Source organism: Ochotona princeps, chromosome X, assembly GCF_030435755.1.
Source record: "Ochotona princeps isolate mOchPri1 chromosome X, mOchPri1.hap1, whole genome shotgun sequence".
Lineage (NCBI taxonomy): Eukaryota > Metazoa > Chordata > Mammalia > Lagomorpha > Ochotonidae > Ochotona > Ochotona princeps.
This window is the reverse complement of record NC_080865.1, coordinates 20,536,489-20,549,679: the sequence shown is the minus strand read 5'-3', so window position 1 is coordinate 20,549,679 and position 13,191 is coordinate 20,536,489. Positions and strand designations below refer to the sequence as shown.

General features: G+C 39.5%; 1 protein-coding gene across 5 annotated transcripts in view; it reads right to left on the bottom strand.

Moving 5' to 3' along the window:
* DMD (dystrophin) overlaps positions 1-13,191 on the bottom strand; it is a 1,951,117-nt gene that overhangs the window by 1,383,660 nt on the left and 554,266 nt on the right. For all 5 annotated transcript variants that reach the window (XM_058659083.1, XM_058659078.1, XM_058659079.1 and 2 more), the window contains one exon: positions 11,787-11,906. In XM_058659083.1, coding sequence (XP_058515066.1) covers positions 11,787-11,906 — 120 coding nt within the window. The remainder of the gene's footprint in view (positions 1-11,786; positions 11,907-13,191) is intronic.

Below are 13,191 nucleotides of genomic sequence, written 5' to 3'. Positions count from 1 at the left end.
ATTTGTCATGTTTTATTTTTTAAGACCTTTCAAAATCTTTGGCAAATTGAGCACATAGGAGTTTATTGCTCAGCACATGAGTCATAATACAGCCAACAGTGAGGACAGCAATGGCAATACATAAATGGAGCTGATCTAATATTACCTAATAATATATGAATTTAATAAATAACAATTAGTGCATCAAATTTTTGAAAATTAGCATTATATACTTTAAACATGTCAGATTTGCATTAGAGATATTTGAAATTCGCTTAAATTTAATGAAAGGTTGCTATGAAAAAGTAATGTTAACATTAGCTTTGCATAAAATTTTTCCTAACAAATTAAATACAAATAATACATTTAAATCCAAGAAATTGAATTTAAAATACAGTTCCAGGCCCAGTGGTGTGGCCTAGCAGCTAAAGTCCTCGCCTTGAACGGCCTGGGATCCCATATGGGTGCTGGTTCTAATCCCGGCTGCTCCACTTCCCATCCAGCTCCCTGCTTGTGGCCTGGGAAAGCAGTTGAGGACGGCCCAATGCATTGGGACCCTGCACCGGTTTGGGAGACCCGAAGAGGTTCCTGGTTACCAGCTTCGGATCGGTGCAGCACTGACCATTGTGGTCACTTGGGAAGTGAATCATCGGATAGAAGATTTTCCTCTCTGTCTCTCCTCCTCTCTGTACATCTGACTTTGTAATAAAAATAAATAAATCTTTTAAAAATACAGTTCTTTCTACACATTTAGCAGAATTGAAGTGCTCAAAATAGCCACATGTGGATACTGCTTTCCCCATTAGTGTTGCTCTAAAAGAACAGGGAAATATTTAAACATTCATTTCCACAGTGTGCAGTAGGTGCTAAAGTATATAGTAAACTTGCATATTCAGAGTTAAGCTTACTTCATTCATTAGGCTTTCTTATCTTCTTGTTGATGAGTAAAGAAAACTTGCATAATTTTTTCAAGGTCAAATAATTTTCTCCTAAGAAACTGAGATTAGGAGAAGCCCCATGCCAAGATATTATATATTGATACAGGTAGAGCTATGTCAGAAATGAGCTACATAAACATGTATTTAACTTCCTTATGCATTGCATTTCCTAGTTTTCATTTAGTGCCACAATTTTACACACAATATATACATTTTTTAAAATTTATTTGTATTTTTACTGAAAAGGCAGATTTTATAGAGAGCTCATGGTCCACTCCCAAAATGATTGTAACAGCTGGAGCTGAGTTGTTATGAAGGCAAGAGCCAGGAATTTCCTCCAGATCTCCGACAAGGTTCAAGAGCCCAAGAACTTAAGCCACCCTCTACTGCCCTCCCAAACCACAAAGAGGGAGCTGCATTAGAAGCGGAGCAGCTGAGACACAATCTAATGTCCATATGATCTACCAGTGCTACAGGTGGAAGATAAGCTGGCTATTGTCACTGTGCTAGCCCTAAAACATGTAAAATTAATGCAAGGCAATAAGCATACAAAAATGCTAAGAATCACTAACCAACACAGAGATACAAATAAAATCCACAATGAGATTTTACCTCACCCCAGTTAGAATGGCTACCATACAAAAATAAAAATAATGTAAGGATGTCAGGAAAAGGTACTCTAATCTACTGTTTATGGGAATGTCAAAGAGTATAGCCATGACAGTAGACACCACAAAGAATCAATCCTCAGACACCCAAAAATTGATGAACCATATGTTCCAGCCATCCAATTCCTGAAAATTTACCCAAAGGAAATGAAGTAAGCAAATGAAAAAGTGCTATCTGTGTTCCCATACTTATCGGCAGCTTACTCACAATAGCTAAGCTATGGAATCAATCCAAATATCTATCAACTGATGATTCTGTGAAGAAAATGTTGTGTATATACACCAAGGAAAATTATTCAGAAAAAAATGAGATCCCATCTTCTCCCCCCAAAAATGATGCAAATGGAAAACATTATGCTTAGTAATGTAAGTCAATGTCAAAAAGACCAGTATCATGTTTTTCCTAATATGGAGAAACAAATTTAGAACATAAAAATGTATAGGAATGAAATAGATACTCTGAAATAAGATTTCCATTTTTTTTAGCCTGTGTTTATATTCCTGTGGAACCGTGGTCCTCTTAATTTTTACGTACTGATTATTATGACTAGTGGAGAATTAAGCCTGTGAATGTGGAGTGGATTTAAATTATGTCTTTGCAAAAACTGATTAAAGACAAGGAGGATGGAAGAGTATTGGTAGGGGAGCACAGAAGTAAGAGGATGGCTGTTTTCTTGGAACTACATCATATGAAGAAAATCTGTACTTGTTATATTAAACAAACTTAAATAATAATCATTATTATTATTATCATCATTATCATCATCATCGCCCCATGGGCAACAATTCCTGCCACTTGGATTTGTGGAGAATTTCTGTCCAATATATCTTTCATTGTAGGTACATTACATCCACTGAGCACAATGCCAAAATACGAAAACCGTAATCCTCTTTACAAAGAACCTTCATTTGTTAATTCTATAGGCTTTTACATTATATAGATGCCTTTTTCTTCTCCACCTCCTGCTCAAGATGTGTACTATAAATGCTTTATCACATGCCTCAAACTCAAGTCATTACAGGACAGAAGATATTGTAAATGTTTCTGGACTACCCCCTTTAAGTATACCATTGTCTTTTCCAGCAACATTGTTAATGCATTTATTTTAATGCTTAGAGTAAGAGTTCCAGCACATCTCTTCGGTAAATTTGGTAGTGCTGGTGTAATAAAATATGAGAGAAAAAAATCAAGGCATAGAAAAACACAAATAGTTCATGTTCTCAGCCATACGTGGAAGCTAAGGACTTGATTTCATAAGACTAGAGAGAATCGTGGTCATTAAAGGCTACAAAGAATAAAAGACAGCGGGAATTCAGATCCCTGGTACCAAGATGCAGGTGACAGGAGGAATGCACTTGAACATTCTGCAGGGAAACCAAGATGACCATTGTTCACAAAAATTTACCACATGTGTATCATATTAGCATTTCTTTCTGTATACACCCAGTACTGGCATTGCTGACTCATATGGCAGTTCCATTTCTATGGGTTTTTTGTTATCTCTTTATCTGCAATTTTTGAATTTTGTGGTACAATTTCGTATAGACTGGGACTCCCCCCCAAAACTGTCACCCCCCAAGAGATTTTCCCCATGTTGCTACAATAGTATAATCCTTCATAAGGAGTCATAACTCCATCAATCTCTTATTTAAGTGTGCCCCGACATTGCTGATACAGACAATGTCACAGAGTCTAGTCTCCCACTGTCTACACATTTCCAACAGTTTCATTGGGAATCCATCTTTTGTTTGGAAGCAGGAATGCATATTGCATTGTATCCCCACACGTGGATATGGTAGACCCCAGTACTCCATTGCCGTACACTTCCACAAACAAGAAGCCATGAAACAACGTCAACAACTGGCATGAATTAGAACAACCACCACCACAACAGTGACAACAAATTACAGCACCATGAAAAAAATGCGCACCGAGTAACCAATACATGGGTGACAAAAAGGAAACACAAAATCTCTTGGGAAAAATATTTTTCACAGTGGCCGCAATAATTTACATTCTTATAAACAGTGCTTAAGTACCCCCCATTCTGTGCATTCCCCCATCCTGTACATCCTTTCTAGCATCTCTTGCTGTCTTTTTTGAATAGATATTATGACGGTGACATTTCAATTTGTATTTTCCTGATGGCTATGTCTACTAAGCATTTCCTCATATATTTATTCTTCATTTTTATTTATTCTTTTGAGATCTGTCTCTTAAGGTCCTTTCTCCATGTCATAACAGTTACTTCTAAGAAAGAACACATACTGAGCATGCTGCTCTTATCTAAAGCACACAAGAGAAAGGTGTGACACTAACTCTACGAGACATTGCTACAAACTGACTCAGTTCAATGGGAGAAAAGAGCTTTCACCAGCAATTCCTATCACGGTGAAACTCACAGCATGTCTAGTCAACACTTTAATCGCTCATTCTCTAAAATTTTATAATGTCTCAGAAACATCAGGAAATAGTTCAATCATGTACAGTTATCTAATATGTCAGATATTAAGATGAGATATATTGGGCCCGGCGGCGTGACCTAGCAGCTAAAGTCCTCGCCTTGAAAGCCCCGGGATCCCATATGGGCGCCGGTTCTAATCCCGGCAGCTCCACTTCCCATCCAGCTCCCTGCTTGTGGCCTGGGAAAGCAGTTGAGGACGGCCCAATGCATTGGGACACTGCACCTGCGTGGGAGACCTGGAAGAGGTTCCTGGTTCCCGGCATCGGATCGGCGCGCACCGGTCCGTTGCGGCTCACTTGGGGAGTGAATCATCGGACGGAAGATCTTCCTCTCTGTCTCTCCTCCTCTGTGTATATCTGGCTGTAATAAAATGAATAAATCTTAAAAAAAAAAAAAAGATGAGATATATTAAATCATCATACATTCTTCACCAACTCACACAGGAAAACTGTTATCCATAAACACATCATGCATCAAAGAGGCTTTTCAAAATACTGGAGAAATTAAAATGGATTCATCTATTCTACAGAATCAGTCAACATAATAAATCCAAGTAATGTCTCCATATTATATAATATTTCTTAAAAATTATTTAATATCCATTCAGATGATGTGGGCTGCCTGTCTCAATTTCAGTGTTCTTGTTTTATTTCTTAGAACTTTCTTTTCCAAAAAAACCCTATTTCTTTACTCTTTATTAATTACATGAGTGAGAAACACCACCACTGCACATAGTGTTATGTTTAAAAATCCTCCAAAATTGTTTTCTACAGTTTTTCTTTCTTCAAAATAAGAGGCTTGTTTCTGTACATTACTTTGGGTTACCTTTTATCCTCTAAAATGGTAACAGTAACTTCAAGGTGAAAGTCAACTAACAAAATAATTCAAATGCCTTTATATGCCAGGAACACTCTTGGGTCTATGGCCTCAGAGACTATTAATACTTTTAGTTGAAGTCTCGAGTTTTAAGTCATGTGGAGGAACATATCTAAAAGGGGCTTTTAATGCTTCTCTTTGTTCTCTGAAAGAGGCTTTTCGTGGGAGCATCTTCTCTACGTTAGGGGTATAACCATGTCTCTGGTGTTTTATTAGAAGCCATGTTTTCTCTTCAACAGTAGGCTTCTTTCATGTGCTTCAGTTTTTCAAAAGCCTAAAGATGAACATGATCTGTAAACCTACAAATTAACTCCTTTTCTATTTGTACAAAATTGTCACTTTCTCAATGAAGCCTCTCCTGACATACCTACTCCATTTCTTTCCTACCAGTCTTTTTCTGGTTTTATACCTCAAGTAATTTGAAGTAACTTTGGTATAAAGCTGCCTCCTTGTGGTTTTTAAACTTGCCTTAATGGTTTCTCTATAGAAGTAACCATAATCTATTTTGCTCTTGGATCATCTTGCTAAGGCTCACCCAGTCACAAGTGTCCGACTGTTCAAGGAAGATTGATGAAGACAGGTGTCAACTGTAACCAATGGGACCATCACTGTGCTGCATTTCTGCTTTTTGAACGTCAAAACTTTATTTCCTCTGATATTAAATTAAAATCTACCTTCATTGGGGGAAGATCAATGTTTTAAAATATTTAGCCAGACTGCTGCCCAAATGCAGAATCACAAATAAACACAAGTAAGCTCTAAAGACAAGACTGCAATTTGTCTTGCAAACAGTTTTGGTAATATCCACTGTATAATATTTGCTCATTTACATTATAGTTGTTTACAATGCATCTCCACTGAGGTACAATGAAGCTTGAAGCTCAGAATTTGGGGTTGCACCAGGTAGCCACCCTACACATACTTGTTGAATGAATGAACAAACACTGCTCCACTCAGAATATTTTTCTTCTTTCTCATGTTTTCTTATTAATTTGTGCTAGCTCCTTTGTTTCTCAAAGTGTGTATCTATGAAGGCCTTTTCTGATGTCCTGAATATAATATGTCAGATTTTTGCTTTGTTTTTACTTTTGATGGACACATAACAATTGTGCATATTTATCTAATGAAGTATGAGCTTTTCATTTATGCATATATTGGCAACACCTTTTATTATAAACACTTTTTTTTTAAAGATTTATTATTATTGGAAAGCTGGATATACAGAGAGGAGGAGAGACAGAGAGGAAGATCTTCCATCTGATGTTTCACTCCCCAAGTGAGCCGCAACGGGCTGGTACGCGCCAATCCAGAGCCGGGACCAGGAACCTCTTCCGGGTCTCTCACATAGGTGCAGGGTCCCAAAGCTTTGGGCCATCCTTGACTGCTTTCCCAGGCCACAAGCAGGGAGCTGGATGGGAAGTGGAGCTGCCAGGATTAGAACCGGCGCCCATATGGGATCCCGGGGCTTTCAAGGCAAGGACTTTAGCCGGTTAGCCATGCCGCTGGGCCCGATAAACACTTATTTTAATGAGAGAACTTTCAAAATCTTATATAGCTATTTTGAAATACATAATGCAGTGTTGGCTGTAATTACAAGGCTCTGCAACAGAATACCACAACTTATTCCTTCTTTCTATTTTGACATTGTGTCTCACTGGACAATCTATTCAATTCCCTCCTCCTCTTTGTTTCTCCAGCCAATGCCAATGGCTGTTTTACTCTGAATTTCTACATGATCAGTGAGTTCAGATTCAATAGGAGTAAGGCCAATATACACACACTGAAATGCTATTCAGCCATAAAGGACAAAATCCTGCCATTAGTGACAAGGACAATCTTGGAGGGTATTAGGATAACTGAAATAAACCAAGCACAAAAAGACAATGCATATATTTTTGCAGAACTAATCTCATCTTGGGTCATTAATTTACATTTAATTGTATTTGATTAGTGCATGTCCAAGAGTATAGGCAAGCCTCTGTGTGCATATCAAACACTCTTAAACTTCATCATTGCACTGAATTTGGCTTTTAGGTTGCAATTTACCAATTCCATCCAAGAAAAGTTGTAACAAATTCTTTTTCCTGTCTTAGCTGTTATCTAGTATGAATACTGGGTGTAGAAAAATTAAAAATACTTGGAGAAAAAAATGAATGTGCAATGCTTAGACAGACACGATAATGACCTCCAGGTTACGGTACTCTATAAATTACCAGCCTTAGCTATTTGGCTGAAAAAAAAAATTTTAACACGATTAGTTAATTTACATCATTATAGACATATCTGTTTTCAAGGTACTGAATATCCATGAAATCTGCTAAGATACAGACAGTAATGTGATCTGTGGTGACATTGCTAAGGGACAAGCTAAACCTCAGAGAGAATCAATTTACAATAGACTGTACTTTTCAGAATACTTTTCATAAGCCATGTCATTTTTCAGAATCCCTTAGCATATGTTCTGACCTGTTTCTTTATTCAAAACTTTTGAAAAGAAGACTTCTAAAAGTCCTTTAAAGTTACAAAAATTCTACCATTATACCATAATAACAGAGTTCAGAGAGGTAAATCAACACATGCACAGATTGCACAAAAGAATTATTAAAGGTCTTAAAAGAAGTAAGAGTAAACTTATCTCTCATTGTATTGAATGGGGGTTTACTTCTTAATCAACCGCCCCCTCCCATGCATTTTTACCTATCTCTTAATGACAACCAGGTGCCTTTTTCAGACTCTGAAGAGCATCGGAACAAAACTGGAGCAAAGCACATTGAGGTATTATGGTGATACAAGTAGGCCATCACTAGCTGTTTTTCCAGGCTCACTAGCACAAAGCAGAGCAGCTTTTACTTGAACAGGCTGACATGAGATGCTAACATTTCAAATGGCTGCACTACTACGCTATTTCTAAAGTGGGGTTTGTTTTAGCTGGTGATGGGAAATATTACCAAGCATAGAAAAATCTCTGCCTCAATAAGCTTTCATATTTTTTTAAAGTTATCTTCTCCAACATCTGCTTCACGACATTATCTTTTCGGAAACTTTCTTGAAAACACTATCATATTTTACCCATCTGTTCTTTCTTTTGTTTGTTTTTCTATATCCAAACTGAAGAATTACTTAAAATCTGGTACTTCAGCTGGCCATGAGCATGGGTGTGCGTGTATCATTTATATTAACATGTGTTCAGTAATCTATTATCATATCTAAAGTGACAACCTTTTATAGACTTCTGCAATTGCACTAAAATGAAAGAAATTAACATGAGTCTCTGGTATACATCAAATGCTTCATCATAGCCATGTCCAACCTGTCAGTTCAAGAGTTGCCCTTTAGTCATTTAATAATGGAAAGAGTAATAGCATTGTTGGATATTAGCAGTGTAGAACAGTAACCTGAGGAAATGACTTTTTACCACAATGAAGAAATACATGTCACACAAAAAGAGAAGAAAACATAGATAAGGCTTTTGTTATAAGTTAGATAGGAAAAACTGTTTCGAATAACTGAACTGATAAAGCCGTTTACACTCACATCAGTTGTGTCCTTACACAAATCTGTATTCAACTGTTACAAATAAAAGGCAGCAGACTTGAATGAATGATTACATCACATTGTTTTCCTTAACAATGATTTTGTTCCAGAATAACACTTTTTTCCTCTCAATTCTGAAGAAAAAAGATAATGTAATATCCATTTTATCTTTTTACATATCTATTATTCCTGTTTCTAAAAACAAAACTAGTAATCCTGGCTAGCAGCCAACTGGAGAGGCTCAATATTCACTCTAACCACACTTCGAGGGCTTATACATTCCACCATGTCCTCATCAAGATTAAATTTTAAATTTTATAGCAAGAAATGCATGGAGGGCCTCAGGATGGGGTGTTTTGCTCGGATCCCGACTCCAGCCACCATGTGCACGTGTCATAACATTAACTAGCATTCGAGAACCATAGCTGGGGGTAGATTCTGTGAGGGTTGTGTGGGCCAAACCCTGTGGAAATTTTAGCCCCACTGGTTAGCTCGAGGGTTGAGGTGGTGATGGACTAAGCTAGGTGTGACCAAGGAGCCTGCCATCAATCACAGGTAAAGGAACCCAGAACAGTCTGGACTAGTCAAGGCAGCAGCACCCAAATGTGCATCCTGAGTAGGGTGTGGGGTGGGCCGGGCTGCAACATTCACCAGCTCATACACTGCCAAATAGAAAGCCAGACTGCACCAGGCACTGGCCTAAAACCCATTGGCATATATGAGAACTGGGTCGGGGAGTGGACCAAGTGGTGGAACTTGGGAAACGTCCCTGGCGAGTCATAGCTCCTGCTGGTGAACATGTGGTCCAGACCTGGGGGTCAGACAAGCTGGGCAAAGTAGCTCCAATAGGATGGCCAATGTGTAACTGGCAATGTAGAACAGTAATGTGTAACTGGCAATGTAGAACAGTAATGTGTAACTGGCAATGGAACGGGATGTACTGGGCAGGACTGAGCAAACATTAGCCTACAAGCGAAACTAGAAACCAGGATGGAGCACAGGTCATGCCGAGCTAGGCTCTTGCACCTACTGGTCTGCATGAGTCAAGGACGCTAAGCCACAGTGTCTAAGGCAGAGGCCAGGACATCTGAGGGACTGAGCCAAGCTGAGTCAGAGCAACCACTGGCAGGCACATGATCTATGGCTGGGAACAGGCCTGGTTGGGGAGCTAAGAGGACACCCCAACTGGGTTCAGGCTCCCACCAAGGGGCGCACAAGCTGGAATGAGGGCTGCGTTCAAACCAGGAAACAGTTGTAGTCTCTCTTGGCACTAGTGTGGACTGGGACTGGATGCACCAGGCCGGGCCAGACCCCAACACTGTCTGGTGTCCGGGAGGACCAGGGTAGATGTGGGACGGACTAGGCTAGGTCTCAATCCCTAATGAGCCATATGTGAGCTGTATGTGGGTATGGACGAGCCATGGCTGGGCTGAAATATTCAAGAGCAAGAACCAGAATGGGTTGAAAGCCAGCCACTGTTCCTGCTGGGACAGGAGGTGAACTGAGTAGGGCTGGCTCAAGGACCCCCTGGTATGCGCAAAATCTGGCATTAGGAGGGGTTCTGATGGAGGAGCCTGGGCAACTCCTCTGGCAGGACACAGTCCCTGCAGGTAAGTGCAAGAAGCATGATAGAAAACAGCCCAGAATAGGCCATGGAAAGTTTCCCACTGGCATACATTTGGCATGTGTCGGGGGCAGACCAGGCCGAATCAGTTCATGTCATCCACTGGCAAATCTGAACACCAGAACAGTGTGGGTCGAGCCAGGTCTGGTCGCGACAAAAACCAGTGTACAATATGAAATGCCAAGGTGAGGTTGCCTGTACTGGATGTGACTGCAGCACCCAACCAGCACGTGTGAGAACCAGGAAGGAAGGGGGCAGAACCGGCAGGAGGATTAAGGGGCTGGTCCCCTCGCTGGACAGCTACTCCCACTGGAGAGCGTGGGCTGGGATGGGGACAGACCAGAATAAGCAGGGCTACAACACCTGTGCACCTCATGTGGACTAGATCAGGGAAAAACCAGGCTGGGCTGATTGTTCCTACTGGTGCAAACTACAATTAGAGTGGGTGAGGGTTGTTTGGGCTTAGCCACAGCAACAGGTGGCAGAAGCTGGCACTGGGGGCTAATTCTGTCAGGTCAAACCACAGAACTACCTGGAGAGTGCATAATCTGGGAGTGGGAGTGGCCTTGGAGGGAAACAGTGGGCTCCCTTCTCTTGGGTTACCATTCCCACTAAAGAGCACAAAAACCAGGACAGGGGCAGGGGTCGCTAGATAGAGAGGCACCCAACAACATCCATGAGGACTGGACAGTTGAGCTGTATGAGAACAGAAGGGGATGTGGGACAGATGGGACTAGTCCGCTGCACATACTGGCAAATCAGGGTAGGGGGAGGTCTGGTGGGGGTTATTGTGGGTCGCTCTGACTAGGCTGCAGCTCCCACTGGTTCATGTGAGGGCCAAGTATGTGCTGGGCAGAACCAGGCTGGACTGCAACACCCATTGCTTCCAGTGCAACTAGGGACTGAGAACAGAACCAACCCAGCAATTGCAACCACCAGCTGATCGGGGTGATGGACTGTGCTGGGCCCTGTGCTTGCTAGAACATACAACAATCTGGCCTGGGAATACCTCAAAGTTTCTTTGGGGATCTCCCCAACCAAAATGCTGGACTCAGAACCCTAACGAAGAACAGACAGAGGAAAGAACAAGTCAATCAACCACCTCAACTATATGTTGGCAGCGAAATACTGGGCAAATGGAGACTTTAGGATGGACTATGTCAATCAGTAGATCCTTCAACGACCTCATCGTGCTTGGAGTGGCGAGACTGGCAACGATTCATAAATGGTGAACTATCAAAAACACCTGAGCAAGAATCTCAGAGCATGCCCCACATCCGGGACTAGGGGTGGGTGGGAAACTGGGTGGGGCTTCTCCCTCAATATCCCCCTTTACCTTGAACCTTTTTACCCTAATTAACTATGTAAAGATTGTCCAAAATATAATAAATAATATATATATATAAAGAAATGCATCAAAGAAATTCAACTTCTCATTATTGAAGCACATCAGATTAGTTCTCTAAGTACATGGGATTCAAATGCAGTTTTAAAAGAAAACAACTGCATTCATGTATTCATCCAAAGGGAAGGCAATTAGAATGAGTGAATGAATAAACTTGATGAAAACAGAATATTCATAAACACAAAGTAATTGTAATTAGCTTGTTATTATATTACATTCCAGTTTAAATTCTACATTTTCTAATTATTTTTGCAACTTTAATTATTTTGAGGGATATATTTATTCAACGAATCTGACCTTAAGTTGTTCTTCCAAAGCAGCAGTCGCATGTTCTCCACTAGATTCATCAACTACCACCACCATATGAGTGAGAGAATTAACTCTGACTTGTTCTTGTTCAAGATCTTCTTGAAGCACCTGAAAGATAATTTTTAAAAGAAAATTAGTCATCTGATCTTGTAAATATGTGTAACTTCATTCTTTAAATTTGTAGAAAATATACTTTACTATAAAACAATCATCACAAGTAATTTTCTTGCTTGCAATTCAATAATACAGGTTTGTATTGTTAATTGAACTGGATCATATACAGATAAGCCACATGCTGAGATATTTTGTAAACTTTAGAATGCTCTGCTCCTTACTCTAGATATTTTTATCTTTTCAAAGATTTTTTTGCCTGTAATTATCTGTTCCTCTATTGTTTTCCATCTCTTTCTTACTGATGTTTTCCATTGTCATACAAATAAAACAACTTTCTTGAGTCAATCTTCCATCATCCAATTAAATCTTCCTCTTCATTGAATAATGTTTCCTGTGTTTTATGGTTACTATCTATACTAACTTTCCCTACTGCTCAATTTTTCTCACCATGATATTGAAATCTCTTATAAAGGTCACCATCAATATTTCCAGTTCCCAAATAGTGCCCATTTGCATAAATTTCATGCATCTCCTATAATATTTTAATTTCTAATCTAACTCAGCAGTTCTTCACCCCGACCTCATCTTTCCTGAAACTGCACTTCCCATCCTCTCCTGAATACACTTACACTCAACTATGCTGTTTTTTAGCACCTCTGCTTACTCCTTCTCCTCCAAACTACAAATCCAAAGGTACACATCCATCCACAAAACATGGATTTCCGTTACACTATACAATAAAATACAAATTTCCTACTTAACCCCTTTCACATTCTTACACTAACCTTGTTTTACAATCTAATTCTGTATCCTTACCTTCTCGTACCATTTCACATACCCTGCCTTCTCTCTCTTCCAGATATGTCAAATTATTCCACTCTACCTGAATTCCATTTGCAACAGATCTATAAATAATCTCACCTTATTATTCAGCACTCAGTTTTATCTCCTTTCCACAGATTTTAATGTGTGCTATCTAATGTTGTCCCCAAGTTATTTTCTATTTCTACCTTTCAAAAACCATAACAACGTCAATGCTCAATAACTTTTGATATTAGTCATTTTTTTGTTTTTCTATACTAAATGAAGTTTAAGTTTCAATAGAAAAGAGATGTTCTCATCCCTCTATTTTGTAAGTAAATTAATAAATACTGGGAACAAGGTAGCACAGCTGACTTTAGCATTTCTTTACTAAGATTACAGTAAAGCAGGCAGAATACTGGATTTTTTTTTTCTGAAGTGGAATTACAATGGCATTATTTTTGACAGAAAATAATCA